Here is a 17,244-nt window from a genome sequence, read left to right as displayed (position 1 = left end):
CCAGAAGAGTAGGACAAGGAATGCTCGGAAGCGTCAATATAGTAGGCCTAGGCTTGAACTCGATGAACTTGAAAAGGGCCACTGGTTGCAGATCAGCATTTGGTGAGATTGATAAGGTGTTGACAACGAGCGTCCGCGACATCGCCAACACCATACTTGCTGTCATAGTTCATACTTCCTCAACTGTCCACGATAAGTGAGCAGAAAATCACCCATGACGCCATAATGATCTGAGACCCAATCTAACTCTCCCGCCTCCTTCATGATCTGTCTATGTTCCTCTGCTACCTTGACGCCCATACCAATCCTCTGGAACTTGCAAGGACCCAGCCATCCCCGGAACAAGATCTTGTCCATCCTGCTACAGCCAAACCTATCTCTCATGGCTTGTGGAGACTGATAGCCCCAGGTATACCCGTGGTCGCTGTCTTCTTCTCCGGGCCCATTGCGATTAGTTGGTAAATGGTTGTCATCGTAGACAATGAAGTTACCGAAGACGGTAGCGTCACTTGGTGCATTGGCGTGACCGCCAATAGAGAGATACATATCCTCGAGCTCATTTTCTGTGTGCAGAGAGCGATCAAAGGGCTCGATAGCATTGAGGTCGCCAGCTAGTATTGCGCTTTCGACGTCCGGGTGGCTGAGATACTGCTTTGCGGCTGCCATCTGAATGGGGCGGACAGGTGGATCAGCAACCAGAGACTCCAGATGTGTGTTACATAGCCGTAGTAATTTTACAGGAAGATCTGGACGAATGCAGTTGTAGAGCTTGATGTCAACAAACAGGCCGTCCCGTCCGAACTTGCTGTACCATGGAACGCGAAACACAGAGTCTACGTGCATTCGCCGATCGACGAGTGTGGTCGTACCATAGTGAGAGCTCAGCCAGTTTTGCGAGTCGATGTCTGTGAGGTTGAAGCGTTGCTTGACCCAGACCGAGTCTCGAATCTGCTCCATGTCCGACACCCCCATCTCCTGTAGGAATATGACGATTGCAATATCTGGCGGGGTCGACGATACTAAGTTTCGCAAATAATCTAGTGCAGCACTCATTCTTTCTTCTGCGAACGGAACGAGGACATCGATATTCCAGGAGATCAAACGAAGCTTCCTGGGATGCAGAAGTGTCTCTGATTCGTCTTTTGGGAGCGCTTGATCGGATATTGCTGGTGTCCAATTGCCGTCAGGTGCGACTCGATAGTGAGTCTGGTTTCTTGGCTCGTAAAAGGCATCTTCGCGTTTCTGTATGACAGAGGAGAAACTGGCCGCGACGGCCTGCATGGCAGGGTTAGGCTTTACTGACGACATGCTTCTGGGAGGTCTAGTAGGCAGTCAAAATGTAGGTGGAGCTGCAGAAAGTTTGGAAATTGTAGGACGTGTGCATTTGGACACAGCAGACAGTACATTGCGGAGCATGATGTTAATTGTAGTCGTCCACGGGTGGTTGCCTAGATAGTGCTGATGCGGGGTGAGTGAAGCGCGCCGCTGAGGGCGAAACAATGCTGGATGCTGTGGTTGTATCGCTTAACTATATACAATAGTACAATGGAACAAAGACGGAGCACAAATTGTAACCGGGGTCGATGTAGATGATGCGCAGGAGCAGATGCGTGTTCTTGGAGGTGCGAGCGCCTGCACGTGATGCGGTGAGGGTACCCCTGTCGTCAATGCCGAAGCGCGTCGTGAACTTTCGCGATTCAGAAGGAGCTTCAACCTGGGGAAGCTGCCACGACACCCGCTCTTCGCCTCGCCAGAAAACTCGTCTCTCTACCGTCATCGCCGCGGAACGCTCTCCCGAATTACCAATCTCCTAACCCATCGCTATTCCCCAACCCCGCCATGGGCTCCCGACTACACAATGCTCCGATCGTGATAGACAACGGCAGTGGAACCATCAGAGCTGGATTTGCAGGCGAGGATGTGCCAAAATGCTTCTTTCCGTCATATGTAGGACGGCCGAAGCATGTGCGGACAATGGCAGGCGCATTGGAGGGCGACGTATTCATAGGACCACAAGCACAACAATATAGGGGGCTCTTCAAGATCAACTACCCATTGGAGCACGGCATTGTCACAGACTGGGATGATATGGAGCGGATATGGCAGTATGTCTATACAGAAGGCCTGAGGACCGTCAGCGAAGATGTGAGTTGGACCGTGGCAGACTGCCATTGAGGGGCATCAAGCTGACTATCTGTTTCTATAGCATCCTGTACTCCTCACAGAGCCTCCGCTAAACCCCCGAGAAAACCGCGATACGGCTGCCCAGATTCTATTCGAGACGTTTAATGTGCCCGCCTTATACACATCGGTCCAAGCCGTCCTTTCGTTATACGCATCCGGCAAGACAACTGGTCTAGTTCTAGATTCGGGAGACGGTGTTTCGCATGCAGTGCCAGTCTTCCAGGGTTTTGCGATCCCCAACAGCATCAGGAGGATAGACGTGGCAGGCCGAGACGTTACAGAGCACTTCCAGCAGCTACTAAGGAAAAGCGGCCGCGTTTTCCACACCAGCGCTGAGAAGGAGACGGTCAAGAACATCAAAGAGGCAACAGGATACGTGGCACTCGATCCGGCCAAGGAGGAGAAGGACTGGTCAGGCTCGTCCAGATCAGAGGGCAAAAGCGTCGACTACGCATTACCTGACGGCCAGAAGATCAAGGTGAGTACAAGTGACGAAACGCATCGTACACGAGCTGACAGTCTAGATCGGAGCGGAACGCTTCCGAGCACCAGAGATACTCTTCAACCCGGAGATCATTGGTCTGGAGTACCCTGGCGTGCACCAGATTGTCGTCGAGGCGATACACAGAACCGACATGGACCTCCGAAAGGCGCTTTATGGCAACATTGTACTCTCCGGAGGTTCCACACTGACAAAGGGATTCGGAAACAGGCTGCTTCATGAGGTGCAAAGACTGGCGGTGAAGGACATGAGGATCAAGATCTTAGCACCACCAGAGCGCATCTACACCACGTGGACCGGTGGTAGCATTCTTGCGGGCCTCAGCACCTTCAAGAAGGTAAGTTTCTTATTCCCAACGAGGCTGTAGCCAGTGAACTGACACGTGCGTGCAGATGTGGGTAGAGAAAGACGAATGGCAGGAAAACCCAGACATCATCCACACCAAATTCGCATAAGCACCGACACGTCGTCTTTGGCAGCAGCACATACTCCGCACCCGTTTCTCCCGCCTCCGCATCATCTTTCGAGAAGGAGCTGCGTGGTTGCATGGGTAGCGCAGTTGCAGTTAGTCATGGAATGGGGTCCCAAGACCTGGGGTCGCGCCAACCACCGAGGAAGAAAGCTGGGGGCTGCGCGCTTGGTTGGGTGATGGCAGATCTACGTGTCAGCCGGTAGCCGTAGCTTCTAGACGGGAGAGCTACTGTAGCATGCTGCTTTCCCCGCATTCGAGTGCGTTTCTGTTACTTAAGCGCGAGCATGGTTCGAGAGTGTCGGTTAGGTAAGGTGTACGAGGGGAGAGCCCGTGCATGGCAGGCGTTTGTGAGCGCTTTGGAATACCCCTATGATTATGAAGCGTACAGAATACCACAATTAATCCACCTGCGAATGTGCACACCGAGGGCGAAACGGAAAGTTACAGTCAGATGGTTTGGGCGAATGGGTGTGCCAAGCATCGTGAGGTCTTGTCTAGTCGCGTCAGCTATGGTGTGACTGCGGTCAAATCACCAATGCTTCACTCCACGTAATGTGCAACGCATATTACACACAATGGCGACATGACATGCGCAAATAGCATCACCCCGGCTGCAGCGATCGCGAGCACTGCAGGTACCTGATCACAGGGCCAGCCACAACAGGGGGCCACGTACCTGTTCGACACCGCAGACCGCAAGCACAGAGCCGCCCACGCCTAGACTTCACGATGCTCGACGTCATGCACGACGGTGCGTCCGGAGGCTCGGACGGCCAGCTGAACGTGCGCGGTCAGCTGGCAGAGCGAAAAATTGAGCGGCCGAAGGTGTACTTGCTTTTTTGGAAGACGCCACCAACGATGAAGCTCACTGTGCCTTGCAGAAGGATGGATATCGATGCATGCAATGGGTATCAAAACAGCAACACCAGCATCAAACAGGCAGCGTCAGAATCTGCAGCGTCTCCATCTCGGTTCTCCTCTGATCCAGGCACCCGATGGCAAGCGCAGAGCGTATGCGGCGTATGCATGACGCGAGCCAGAGGTGAGACGCAGCACCGCAAAAAAATCTCTTCCCGCCTCCACAGTCTCCGGCGGGAAGCGTGCGCTGGCCGTCGCGGAAGCTGGCACAAGGCCCCAGTTTGCGCATGGCGTCTTCTGCGTCAAATTTTCAGTCAGACACCTCACAGGCGGCGCTTCGGCCATGTGCGCTGCGGTTGCTGCGGAGCCAAGCTCCGGGCTTTCGATAGCGTCATGGGCTCGATCGCTTCGCTCCTTGTTCTCCGCTGCACCTGACCATTTCCCCTGGCAATCTCTTACCCCCGAGAAACTCGCTCCAGCCAATCACCGCGTTTTGAGGGGGTAATGGTAAACTATTCATGGTGCTGAGAAATTTCCTACACTGGCCTTGTTAGGGGACGCATGATCCATTGACTGCCGTTAACTGCAAAGTGTCGCTCAGACTTCCAAGGCTTCTGAGCTGGCCTCGTGCGCGTCTGGTTCGTTTCGTGGCGCCGAAAAAAAGCTTGCGCGTGAGAGGTTTTCTTGCCTTGCATTCCAGTAGTAAGAGGGGATCGTGATCAGTGCGACGCTGTTTGTTATATAAACCCTCTACCCCAGTAGGTCTTGTTGACTATCAACGATCATCAACCACTACAGATCTTCCCGAAGCTACCTCTTACTATCAACACTACCCCAGATTTATATCGACGACAGTCGCCACTTGACTTGCTCCCAACAACCAAACAATCAACCAACCTCACTACCAACAATCAAAATGGTCAGCTTCCACATCAACGAGCCTCACCCATCCGCCGGTGCCTACATGTACTCTGGCCGCGGCGGCGCCGGCAATGCCATGCGCATCAAGCCCACTGAGGTCACCCCCGGCCCCACAGCCTCAGGTCCAGCTTCGCGCACCAAGCTGCCTCCCCCACCCAGCAACGCCTTCTACGCCACCGGCCGTGGCGGTGCTGGCAACATGAAGAAGTCTGAGCGCGCCATCTTCAGCTTCGACGAGGAACTCCAACAGCAAGAACGCCTCCGCACTCAACAAGCACCCGTCTACCACATCGGTCGCGGCGGTGCCGGCAACCTCGTCGACGAGATGAAGCCCCGATCCCAGCGCCAGAACTCCGCCTCCTCCACTTCCAGCTCCTCGAGCGTAGAGAGTGAGAAGGACGGCGTCCGCCGCAGCATGGAGTCCGCATGGCAGCGCCTGAGCAGGCAATTCTCTCACCAATAAGAGAGTTACTGCCGCCTCTTCTTGCGCCCAACCTTCACTTCTTGCATACCCCATCTTCAACATGAGAGCTGGTTCTGAATCTCTCATCATCTCAGCATTTCCATCAGCACGGCGTTTCCACGGGAGGTCTACCATCATCTCCCATTGTACAATCACCAACAACAAAAGTCCCTTTTTATCACGACATCATTTTCTCCCTTCATAACGACATATCCACACAACCATCGAGGAGCCAGGCGCCTACCTCCGGTCATCAACACACATAAAAGTAAAATCTTGATACCCGGAAACTACGTCCTGATCTTATGAGAGAGGGCCCACTGTTCTCTGAACATTTTTTTTTTCATCATTTGCGGAAAGGGGAGGAGAAAGTTTATACCCCCAAGGCCAGTGAGAAGCTGGTGAGGACAAGGACGGGTTCGTCTTTGCCTCTGTTTATAGTTTTAATTGAATGATCTCCATCTTCATACTTTTGTGCCAGCTTGCCACTCTGTGACTGTTCCATGTTACCATCCTATATAAAGTTCAGGACACAAATGATGTCGTATACTTTGAAGTGACGCAACGTCATGAACACTTGGCAACGTCTTCCCAGTAACACACGTCCATCCATCCATCCATTCCCTCAGAGCTTCCCTGCTCGGTACTTCACAACTGCGCAAGACTTCTTCACCAAGCAAAAGTTCCCCATCATCTCACAATAACGAATCCAGCCTTTTCGCCCTCTGAGCCACGACTCACCACAGCACCGCCGCGCCTCGACTAAACCAGCCCAGCCACCAGCACCACCGCCAACCGTAAACACGCCAAGCTACCCACACGAAATATAACCCGTTTCGCGGAGTCAACTCCGCCAAGTGTCCTTCTGTGGCGTGTAGATCTAGATCGGCCGGCCCAGCAGAGCTAGCTTGCATGCGTACGTGCATACGGGAGGGAAGATCAGACTATTGCGAGTAGGTGTTCTCACCGGAAGATCTTGAGGTCTAGGGATGCGGGACGGAGGAACATGACCGATGTGGAGATCGTGAGAATGGGCGGGATGGGCGGGATAGTGGAGTGGAGTGGAGTGTCACCGGTTGGAGGGGCGATCTAGTAGGAGTACGTGTCCTTGGTGTTGATTTTGTGGGCGGGTGGGAGTGTTGGCGTTGAGTGGATTTCTGCGTGTACCGCATGTAAGGGGAATTTTGGACGGGCCTGCGGACTACATTATAATGAATGTATGCAAAGTAGGTAATCTAAGAGCGTTACGATGGGTATATAAGCCAGTGGGTATCTCCGAAAAGGTGTCAAAGTCTGGTGTAGCCCTTTACTAGTATCAAAAAGGTCGCAAAATAAGAGACCTGAGAGCAACGTAGGCTTCATTGTATTTACCTTTTCCCATTTAAATAAGGTGCGTGGGTTCGTCAGGTAGTAAGATTAGCCTAGGGGTGAATCTCCTGGGTTTCCGTGAGTAGAGAAGGTCTACATACAACAGTGTCAAAACATCGATACCAAACGGACGACCGACTTTACGACAGACGATACGCGTGCATTCACATGGATTGCACGGAGATTGGGAAGAACAAAATGCCAATTTATGATATCTCTACACACTGGGAAACCTCCCAAAGAGCGCCGTATTATGAGTAGTAATTCTTTTAGTTGGCCCTTTCAAGACAGGGCTATGCAATGATCCCATGATGACTGATGTGAAGAGAACGAATACCAAAAAAAGAGAACCGCGAGCCAAGAACTACCAATACACGTTCTCGAAGCGCTTCAGGACCCCAAATTCCGTCGCGACCCCGGAATAGCCTGTCAACGAATCCTTTTGTTCCTTCAGCGCCTGGGTTGCGCTTTGCTAGCCGTGCTGATCAACAGCTTGAAGCCGTTCTTGAGCGCCAGCATATCGGGGTAGACGTTCTTGTGGAGTTCGAATGCGTTGGGGACGACCTTGATGCCCCAGGCTCCCTTGGGTCCGCGGGCGCTCATCTGGAAGCAGATCCAGAAGTGGCCAGGGTACTTGGGCATGCTGCAGAAGGCGTACATGGAACGTGAAGGGTTGGCTTCGCAGTAGTTCTCTAGCCATTTCTCTGTGAGAGGGTTAGGTTGTGTCTCTAGAATTCATAAGGTAAATAGTGTGATCGACTTACCAGTATCTTCTCGTGTACCAGGTTGGAAGCGCTCGTCTCGTGTAATCTCTGTGACCTTGCGTGCCATAGCCTCGACGTGGTTGACGATCAACTCGTCGAGATCGGAGTATGTGTGCTTTCCAATCTTGAGCTGCTTTCCGAGCGAAAATTGGTTTGCCTTGTTCATCTCGAGAACGTCGAGATGCTGGTAGGCGTTGTTGGATACTTTCCATGTGACGACTAGATGGTCGAAACCCTTCGAGGATGGACGAATGACCAAGTCACCGGTCTCCTTACCGCCGAGGTACTCTTCGGCTTGCATGGTGTTGAAAGCGAAGAACAGAGGGTGGTTGACGACACGGTTGGGCCGACCGGACGCAACTTCTTTCTCCTTCTCGGCAGCCTTCTTGTCCTGAGCTTCTTGTGCGTCATCCCACTCACCAGCTGCGCGGTTATAGGGCTTCTTCTCTGGCGCTCGGATGAGATCATCCCGGAGCGACAGTTGTGCGGTGAGAGCCTTGCGGTTGAGGTAGACGATACGTGCGCGCACGATCTGATGACTCTGGTAGACGTGGCGAGGTTCTTGACCGCCACTGCCAACACCCTCTGGGAACTCTGATTCAGAGACGCCACCTTCGATGCCGCATTCCAGCTTGACCTCGATGTGGTCTGGGAATGTTCGCCTGATGGTAACGGGTACGACCATACCCTCATAAAGTGTCTCCTCCGTCTCACCAGTCAACATTGTGAACAGCTCAGCACCAGACAGCAGCGCAAAGATCTGTCGGATCTCCTCGTAAGGGTTGTCGAGCTCAGCGCGAATAGTCTCGAGTGTTGCGCGCTTCCGCTGACCGAAGTTCCGTTCAATCTCCGCAGCGTAGTCTTCCAGAGCTAGGTCGTTGACCAGATCGGTGGTCTCCTCCCGCACCATCTTCCTAACAACGGCACTGGGTCCACCTTCGTCAGTCTCGGCCTTAACATCCTCTTCGTCCATGTTAAGGGCGTCAGCGACCATCTTCCTGGCAAGATCGTAATCTTCTGGATGTACACGGGTGTAGTCCAAGTAGTCGGAGGACTCTTCTGTTGAATCGTAGGGGATGTAAAGGAAACTGGCGCAATTCTGGAAGACTTTGGGACCCATGGCTGCCTTGAGGTCCCTAGACTCAGACACACCAAGGAGATCGAACCGTGACAGAATCTCATCGCTGTTGGCCTGAATGGCCTTGATCAAGCGATCGGCCTTACGAGGACCCAGACCACACACGTAAGGAATCAACTTTGAGAGGTATTTATCGTCGTACGTCTCCGGTAGGTCGATACCCACGAGGTTGACCATATCCACCATCGCGGTTTCTAGGCGGTCTAGGAGCTTCTCTTGTGGGATCAAGGTTTGGTTGGGGATGAAAGGTATCGAAACGATATCTTTGCCGAGTGATGCGTATTCCGCCAATGGATTTTGCAGGTACCGTCCGAGAGCAACACAGTACCTTGTTAGCGCGGGATACTTGGGGAACTCGGCGATAGCCCGGCCACTCGTATGATAGAGACGAGCGACCTCATCGTTGACCAAGATCACCTCCAGTGGCTCGTTCCTCTCTTCACCGGTGTCCTCGTCCTCGTACGCTGGGCCAGTCAGGCCTCGCTGGCCGATGATTTCCTGAAGGTCCTTGTACAGTTTGCGTGTCTCGACCGAGAAGCCAGAGACACCGATCACGTCTGGTCGGCGGCGCTGAATCACGTCGACAAACTTGTCGATGTCCTGGCCTTCAGGAATACCGCGCTCCGCATTTCCAAGGCGCATCTCCACCAAACGGCCGTGCTCAAGTACCCGCCCATCGTTCTCGACGTAGGCCCACATGATCGCGTCTCCACGTTGGCCTTTACCGTTGGTCAGGCAGAGAACGTTGGGTACAGATCCGAGAGGTGCACTCTTCAGCTTGTAGGGCGCTTGATCAAGCTTGTTGTAGTAGTTCTCTCTTGCTGATGCGGCGAGTTCATCCTCACATCGAGCACGCAGAGTTTCTTTGACACCGTTGGCGATGACAACCTGTAGCTTGTCTAGCGCCGCGCCGAGCAGTTCCTTACGAAGGGCGTTCCAAGTGTCAGAGACTTCACTGACACCTTCGGAGATGATCTTTTCCTCAAGCTTTATCTTGAAGTTCCTGTAGTTGCCCATGGAGATTCGGACCTGTACAAGACCTTCCGCCTCGGCCTTCAACATCTTCAAAAAGAGGTCCGGTCGACCTTGAAGATCCGAAAATGTGACGCCACGTAGGTACTTGAATTCGTAGTAGAGGTGGTCCTCTGTAATCTTTCGCATGCCCTTGTCAGTGCGAATGCAGTCGATCTGGGCGTTCTGGTAGAAGCTACCACGCAAGTATCGACGGAGGCGTGAGCACATTTGCAAATCCTGAACATACAAGAGCTTCGTAGACCTGAGAAGAGTGGCGCCAGTCTCTGGAGCGTCAGCCATCTGGTCGGCGAGCTCTTCAACCTTGTATGGCGGGTCCTCAATTGTATGCGCGCCTCGGTTCGACCCATCAATCTTCTTTGCAAAGTCCTCAGGTGTGATGCCGATCGCTTTGACGAGTTGATTGGCTTTACCGCCCCTCAGCTTATCGAAGAAACTGCGCGCGTTGTTGGCACGCTTCTGTGTTCCGTTCACTTCTTGTCGGACCTCGTTGATCTCTTGCGAATACTTGTAGTGCAGGTAATCTTGAAGTTCCTGGATTTCTTCAATAGTAATGGCCTTGGCTGCCAACTCCTCGATCTCGGGATCGGTGATGTCAGAGTATACACTCTTCAGATTCTCGTAGTTTTGCTTGAGGGCGTCGCGTTTCTCTGCAAAGGCCCTGAACTTGAGGTCGAATTCGAATACTTCCCACAGATCGGCCTGGTTCAGCAAGCGCTCTGGTCGCGCATCCATGGGCGGCGGGTTGTCTATGTCGTCGTAATCGTCGTTATCGCTTGGGGCGTGGATAAGGTAGTCTTTGCGGTGGTTGAAGATGAAGGGCACTTCGTAGTCTTCGAGATTGATAAACTCCAGGACCTTGCGCACAGCCTTCTCGAAAGGTTGCAGGAAGTAGCGGGGGAGGCCCTTCTTTGGCCACAGCATATTGCTGATCCAGGTGGCCTCTTCTGTCAAGCGTGCTTGCATGTCTTCTGGCGTGAGCTCGATCTCCTTGAAGGATCTCCGGGCTAGCTGCAGTCGCTCGGGAATGTCGGTCTCGCGGATGACGTTGTCCTCATCCGTAAGCATGCGCTCCTGTAGTTGCGATGGCTCGAAGACATCCTTGAGTTGAAGCTCACGGCCTTCACCAGCTTGCTCGTCCTCTTCCGCTTCTTGCATCTCCAGCGCCCAGTCGTAATCTGTGCCATCACCAAAGGCAGCCCTGTAGTCTTCTTCTGCTCCCTCGTCCAGACCTGCAGCTTGCAGTCCCTTTGTGATCAGGTTTATGCCTGGTTGTGTGACGTCGCGGTCGTCTTCGATCTCGTCTTCGAACTTGTCGTCCTCAATAAAGTCGTCGAATTCGTCGCCAAGGCGCCCGCGCGGCTCGTCGTAGTCTTCGTTTACTTCGTCGTCGGAGAAGATGTCGTCCACGCCGCGGGACTTGACGCGCTCCTTGTGGCCACGCTTCAGGCGCTTGAACCTCGACTTCCCCTAAGTTAGCGGTGCCCACGCTTCAGCAAGGTATGCCTTACCTGTTCTTCTGCCGGGCGCTCAACCTCGACACCGATCAGGTCGAGATCCTCGTCATCTAGGGCTTCTTCCTCGTGACGGTCCTTCTTCCTCTTCCTGCGCCGACGTTTGCGCTCCGCGACCTCGTCTTCTTCGTCCTCGTCTGCGATGAAGCCTTCACCTTCCTATATGTCCATTAGCATCTGCAGATACCCCAGCCAGTACGGCCAAGCTTACCTGTCGCAGCCGATCTTCGTCGTCGTCATCTTCCTCCTCGCTGGAGTCGTCGATGCCATTGGTGCCATTTGTCTTCTTCGGCCTGGGTTCAACGGCGTCGCCAGCCTCGCCAGCCTCGCCATCAAAGTCCTCATCCTCCTCCTCGTCGCTGCCTACGTCGGCGATTGTGTCGAAGAACTCCGCCATGGTGATTCAAACAAGGACAACGCGTGGACTGATGGTTCTGGTGATGGAGCGCGATGGGCGATTTCGGCGAGCTCTTTGCGGCAAAGAGGTTATCGTGCTGTGGCGATTCAGCGGGAGGGAGATTCGGGCGCAATGGAGGTAAAGGAGAGAAGGAGGGCAGAAGTAGCCTCTCTCAAAGGTTCGCGCATCCATCGGCCGCGTTAACTTTCGGCCGCACTGACGCCCGTCACGTGATAGCCTGATACGCGCTAGGCGGATACCATCAACAAAAGTTGACCATACCCGACTTGGAACAGCATGCTACAGCTACGGGCATCAAACACGTGGGCTTCCCTAGCCTCGTTCTCTACATGTATCTAGTCATGTACTGAGGACGTGTTTGAGAAGGATTAAGCTTAGATATACTAGGGATGCAGCGACGACTCAAGCTCCAATGCACAGATTAATCATCACCACCAGACTTACAAGCCAACATCTCCAAGGCAACGGTCACGCCATGCGGTTCTTTGAAATGTATTTCGTGGAAGTGATTGGCATGTCAAACGGTCGACGTTGGATTGGTCTGTACGCCAGGCACATGGCCGCATTCGAGATACGCGCTTTGAAGTTCTGCGCTAGAAGCAGGTGAAGCATGGCGACGAGGAACCATGCGACTCTGAAACCTCCTGAACAAGGCATCGTATAGTGTATACAGACTTATCAAAGACTCATCCCTTGGAGAGCGTGAGTATTTGACAGCTCTCTTTCTCTCGAAGACAGAGCTACCTTGCTGCTCATTTGCATCCTCTGCAGCCTCGCAGACTCAGTTACAGACGTTGGACGCTACCGCAACCCCACCAGCGCGCCCCACTCGCGCTGGATACTGACACGACCACGACCTCTCCTGAGCCGGTTTGCTGTCAACAACGCCCGAGACACTGCCCTCCATTCACTGCCATCGCCATTCCAATCGGTCCCTGCATTCGCTCACCTGCACATTTTCTCGTCAGGCGCCCGGAAACGGACAAACCAATAGACGCTGTCCTCCTTTGGGCTATTTCCGTCATTGGCGTACCATCGTCGACCCAGCGTCGGGCGGCAAACTCGAAACCACAGCCAGCACCCGGCCTCCTACACACTTGGGCTCTGTATTCTTCGCAGAGTAGCCTTCGCCTCGCAGTTGCTGCACCCGTCCACCCTCACCCACACGACAGCAGCGCCCGGCGCAAACCTTCAAGATGGCCGAGTCGTCCTTCAAGCAGAAGACGATGAAGAGGAAGAACGTCAAGGGTCTCGCCCTCAGCGCTCCTGCCCCCAAACCCGCACCTTCCGCCGGGGACGCCCAAATACCCGGCGCTCGAGCCAACGACGAAAAGCAGGATACCCTGGAGATTGGTGTTGAGTTCCAGCTGGACCTAAAGGCCGAGGACCTGATAGTGCTGCGCGAATTGGGTCACGGAAATGGAGGAACAGTCAGCAAGGTGCAGCATGCTGCTACCAAGGTCATCATGGCGCGGAAGGTGAGTGGCAGACCAGGACGTGTACGGCACGACGAGACTGACAAGGGCAGGTTATCCACGTCGAGGCCAAGAACGAAGTCCGGAAACGAATCGTGCGAGAACTCCGAATCATGCACGACTGCAACTCACCCTACATTGTCGACTTCTATGGCGCCTTCCAAAATCCTTCCGGCGATGTCATCATGTGCATGGAGTACATGGACGTGGGGTAGGTGCAAGCTGTTTCATGCTGCAGGATGCGAGTTGCTAACTTGCATGCCAGGTCGCTTGACTGGGTCTCACGATCATTCGGACCCGTCCGCGTCGACGTTCTCGGAAAGATTTCAGAAGCCGTGCTCGGCGGCCTCGCCTACCTTTACAGCGCCCACCGTATCATGCATCGCGACCTCAAACCCTCAAACATCCTCGTCAACTCAAAAGGAAACATCAAGCTGTGTGACTTTGGTGTCTCAAGTGAACTCGAGGGGTCTATTGCCGAGACTTTCGTAGGAACAGGCACATACATGGCACCGGAGCGGATACAAGGTTCTCCCTACACCGTCAAGTCGGATGTATGGAGTGTTGGTCTGACGCTCATGGAACTGGCCATTGGCAAGTTCCCATTCTCCGGAAGCGCGGATGATGACGAAGCTGGAGGTCCTCAAGGTATTCTGGATCTCTTGCAGCAAATTGTGTTGGAACCTTCACCCAAGCTACCAAAGAGCGACGCCTTCCCATCCATTCTGGAGGACATGATTGCGAAGTGTTTGATGAAGGATCCAGCGGAGCGACCAACTCCCAAGGAGCTATACGTAAGTTGTCCTAGCCCAATTCAGGTCTGGAGTGTACTAATCATAGCAGGACCACGATGCCTTCCTCCAAGCCGCAAAGCGCACTCCGGTCAACCTCGAAGCATGGGCCATATCCATGATCGAGCACAACAAGCGCAAATCCCATCTCGCCCCAACCGCTCCCGCAGCGGACATCAAAGAGAAGCTCCGCGAGCGATCCCCTCCCCACAAGCGTGAATCCAGCGACCCCAGGCAAAGAGTTGCCAATGGTGACCCCGAACCAGCACCACGACGACCTTCATACCCCACACGGACATCGAGCAGTTCCAATGTCATGAACCTACCTATGCGACCAGCGCCATCTGTAGACGGTCCGGGTAGCAGACCGGGTAGTCGGGGTCCATCAGCCAACGGCTTACCACCTCAGCCGAGGAGGTGGAACAGCGAAGTACAATAGTGGGACAAGACGCGTTTTCTATTAGATAGTGGATCTAGGCAAGTATATAGAGGTTATGGGGAATTCTGTAAGGTCCCTGCTGGATGTCGGGACCATCTTCATCAAATGTAAGGTCGGAGGTTTTCGCCTTGAAGGCTTGTTGTTGTTGACTTTCTACTAGCATCAAATACCAAATACTCATCTTTCGTATTTCGTACTTCGTACAATGCTGATGGTGACCATGATAGACACTGTTTTGCCGGTGGTATAGGCAGTAATTCGGCATCGCCAAACCTGCACCGTCTCATGCTGGATCAGCGTAGAGCATGCCACCTTTCAGCCGTTCATTCGTACATCCTTATCTTCCCCGCCTGAGGTATTTCTTGTCCCTGTCGAAGTACTTGAAGTGAGTGCTTACTCGCGGCATCACAAGACTAGAAGCACATCCAAGCTCACGGCTAGGGAAAGCTAAACACTCCATGCAGGGAGGAGTTGAACGGGGCTGAGGAGTTCTATTCCATCTTACGGCCGTTAGCAACAGGGTATTGGATTCCGAATAGATGCGATGGCAATGTAGGCCTCAGGACTATCCGCTTTCGTATACGCATTTTTGCTTGCAGGTACACATTTGATTGTTTCCTTGGACAGGATGAAAGTTGTATCACCCGCATAAATTGAACACTCATCTCGCACACGTCCTTTGCAGCAATATCGCAATAAATCCGAAGTTCAAAAGGGCAGAGTCGTAGACAGTTGTCCGTTCCACAGTTAGATCTTTCTAAGACTCTTGATGAACACCTCAATTGTACACACAATGTAAGATCTCCTTCTCTGACATCGATCGATCTCCAACTTGTCAAAGAAGTCACGCGGGCTATTAGATCTATCACCCGAGGGCGTATCGTTCATCACGAAAGTTAATGTTCGAAAGAGGGAAGGTCAAATCGGGGCTCCGAGGTGGTAAGCCGGGAACTAAGACGGGCACTACGCGTTCCCCACGACCACGAGTAGTATATACCATCACCAACTGCGATACTTTCTATCGCAATGAAAGCGCCGAGCAGAATTACAATCAAAGACTAAACTTAAGCTGTCCGGCTTCGTGCAGACCTTGCGATGGCAGACACAAGCGATCGCCCTGCGCTTGGCTTCCCGTTGTCGTCGTTGTTACCGAGCGGGGCGCATCCGATAGTAGCAAGCGTATTGCTTGTCTTGATTGTGAGTCCCCCAGCATCAGGGTTGTTCATGTCCAGCACTGACCATGCAAAGTCCGCGTTTGTGTATGGCTTCTACAACGCGTTCCTCCATCCGCTCCGCCACTACCCCGGTCCACTACTCTGGCGAGCCTTCCGCATCCCGCATGTCGTCTCAACACACCGTGGCGAGATCCACAAACGACTTACTGAGTTCCACACCAAATATGGACCTGTCGTGCGTGTCGCTCCCAACGAGCTCTCATATGCCAGCAGCCGTGCGTTGAAAGAAATCTACGTCACCCGGCCTGGCCATCTACCATTCGAGCGTAACCGCACTTCATTCAAGAAGCAGGCCCCAACAGATCCAAACTCCATCGTAAACTGGCATGAAGGAGACCATGCGAGATACAAACGAGCGTTTGCGAATGGCTTCTCAGAGAAGATCCTGAAGGAACAGGCACCGATCATTGAGAGCTATGTCGACCTCTTCATGACACAGCTCAAGAAAAGGAAGACCATCGATCTTGAAAAGTGGCTAAACTATCTGACCTTTGACATATCCGGCGACTTCACATATGGCGAGTCCTGGAACTGTGTTGCAAACGGCAAAGCGCATGCCTGGGTCGACATTTCCCAAGACTTCGGCAAAGGGCTTGCTTTGATCCAATCGACCAACATGTATCCGCCGATTGACAAGCTGCTCCGCTACATCATTCCAAAGCGCATCTTGCAAAGGAGCATGGAACACCGGAAGATGAGCTTTGAACAGGCTCGCAAGAGAATAGCGATGGATACGGAGCGTCCGGATTGGGTAACGCCGACCAAGAAGTACAGCGACATGAAAGACCCCTTTACAGGCCCTGAGTGGGGCATAAACCTGCTCGTACTCGCCTTCGCCGGGAGTGAGACTTCAGCTAGTGCCCTGACTGCTATCGTCAGATCCCTGGTACAGCACAAGGGTGTTCTGCATCGACTCACCGCAGAGATCAGGGAGACTTTCCAGAAAGAGAGCGATATCACAGTGGCAACAACAGGCAACCTGACATACCTCAACGCAGTCATTTCAGAGGGCATGCGCCTCAACCCTCCCGTCGTCATCGGAGTCCCACGTATCGCACCTGCAGGCGGCGACATGGTGTGCGATAAATGGGTTCCTGAAGGAGTAAGCTCCTCACATACTCCTACAACTACTGCTTCTTGACTAACATCCCCTCAACAGACCTACGTAGCCTTCAACCAATTCTCCGCCTATCGCCAATCCTACAACTTCCGCAACCCTAACTCCTTTATGCCGGAGAGGTTTCTGGACCCAAAGTCGTATCACGAAGACGACATGGACGTGTTCCACCCTTTCCTAGTGGGCAGACACAAGTGCGTGGGCGTCAGCTTTGCCTGGTCGGAGATGCGTCTTATTCTTGCGAGGCTGGTGTGGAGTTTCGATATTAGGCTTAAGGATGAGCGGGATAGGTGGGATTGGGGTGAGCAGTGTACTTATATCCTTTGGGTAAGTTTTATGTCGGGGATGGGATGATTGGATTTAAGTGCTAACGGTGGTGTAGGACAAGAGGCCCTTAGAGGTCATTCTGGATCATGTCAATATGTAGGCAATGGATCTTACTCACAGTAGCCGAAATTGGTAAGGTGGAATGACAGAGAACTTTGAAAATGGCTTTTGTGAGCATTTCTCCAAGTATCCAGTTCATTGCTCTCGCTCTGCTCTCATCATGTCG

At 53.1% G+C, this 17,244-nt stretch overlaps 6 protein-coding genes across 6 annotated transcripts; 4 read left to right on the top strand and 2 right to left on the bottom strand.

The window, feature by feature from the left end:
- Positions 1-162: 162 nt before the first annotated feature.
- J4E87_001610 (uncharacterized protein) lies at positions 163-1,308 on the bottom strand (the record flags this gene model as incomplete). The annotated part of the gene is made up of 1 exon (XM_049373252.1): positions 163-1,308. The coding sequence occupies one exon, from the start codon at positions 1,306-1,308 to the stop codon at positions 163-165; it is 1,146 nt and encodes a 381-aa protein (XP_049236622.1).
- Positions 1,309-1,839: 531 nt separating this feature from the next.
- Positions 1,840-3,141, top strand: RO4 (Actin-like protein; the record flags this gene model as incomplete). The annotated part of the gene is made up of 4 exons (XM_049373251.1): positions 1,840-2,145; positions 2,207-2,662; positions 2,709-3,023; positions 3,079-3,141. The coding sequence occupies 4 exons, from the start codon at positions 1,840-1,842 to the stop codon at positions 3,139-3,141; spliced, it is 1,140 nt and encodes a 379-aa protein (XP_049236621.1).
- A 1,791-nt stretch (positions 3,142-4,932) lies between these two features.
- J4E87_001608 (uncharacterized protein) lies at positions 4,933-5,400 on the top strand (the record flags this gene model as incomplete). The annotated part of the gene is made up of 1 exon (XM_049373250.1): positions 4,933-5,400. The coding sequence occupies one exon, from the start codon at positions 4,933-4,935 to the stop codon at positions 5,398-5,400; it is 468 nt and encodes a 155-aa protein (XP_049236620.1).
- A 1,818-nt stretch (positions 5,401-7,218) lies between these two features.
- On the bottom strand, positions 7,219-11,613 carry J4E87_001607 (uncharacterized protein; the record flags this gene model as incomplete). The annotated part of the gene is made up of 4 exons (XM_049373249.1): positions 7,219-7,472; positions 7,533-11,166; positions 11,214-11,375; positions 11,428-11,613. The coding sequence occupies 4 exons, from the start codon at positions 11,611-11,613 to the stop codon at positions 7,219-7,221; spliced, it is 4,236 nt and encodes a 1,411-aa protein (XP_049236619.1).
- A 1,217-nt stretch (positions 11,614-12,830) lies between these two features.
- On the top strand, positions 12,831-14,339 carry J4E87_001606 (uncharacterized protein; the record flags this gene model as incomplete). The annotated part of the gene is made up of 4 exons (XM_049373248.1): positions 12,831-13,112; positions 13,163-13,320; positions 13,375-13,903; positions 13,953-14,339. 4 exons carry the CDS (start codon positions 12,831-12,833, stop codon positions 14,337-14,339), a joined length of 1,356 nt encoding a protein of 451 aa, XP_049236618.1.
- Positions 14,340-15,563: 1,224 nt separating this feature from the next.
- On the top strand, positions 15,564-17,118 carry J4E87_001605 (uncharacterized protein; the record flags this gene model as incomplete). The annotated part of the gene is made up of 3 exons (XM_049373247.1): positions 15,564-16,676; positions 16,734-17,018; positions 17,074-17,118. 3 exons carry the CDS (start codon positions 15,564-15,566, stop codon positions 17,116-17,118), a joined length of 1,443 nt encoding a protein of 480 aa, XP_049236617.1.
- Positions 17,119-17,244: the final 126 nt, after the last annotated feature.

The sequence above is a fragment of the Alternaria ethzedia genome (genome assembly GCF_023757985.1).
Source record: "Alternaria ethzedia strain BMP 0044 chromosome Unknown scaffold_3, whole genome shotgun sequence".
Classification (NCBI taxonomy): domain Eukaryota; kingdom Fungi; phylum Ascomycota; class Dothideomycetes; order Pleosporales; family Pleosporaceae; genus Alternaria; species Alternaria ethzedia.
The sequence above is the reverse complement of the archived record's forward strand: the minus strand, read 5'-3'. Positions and strand labels throughout refer to the sequence as shown.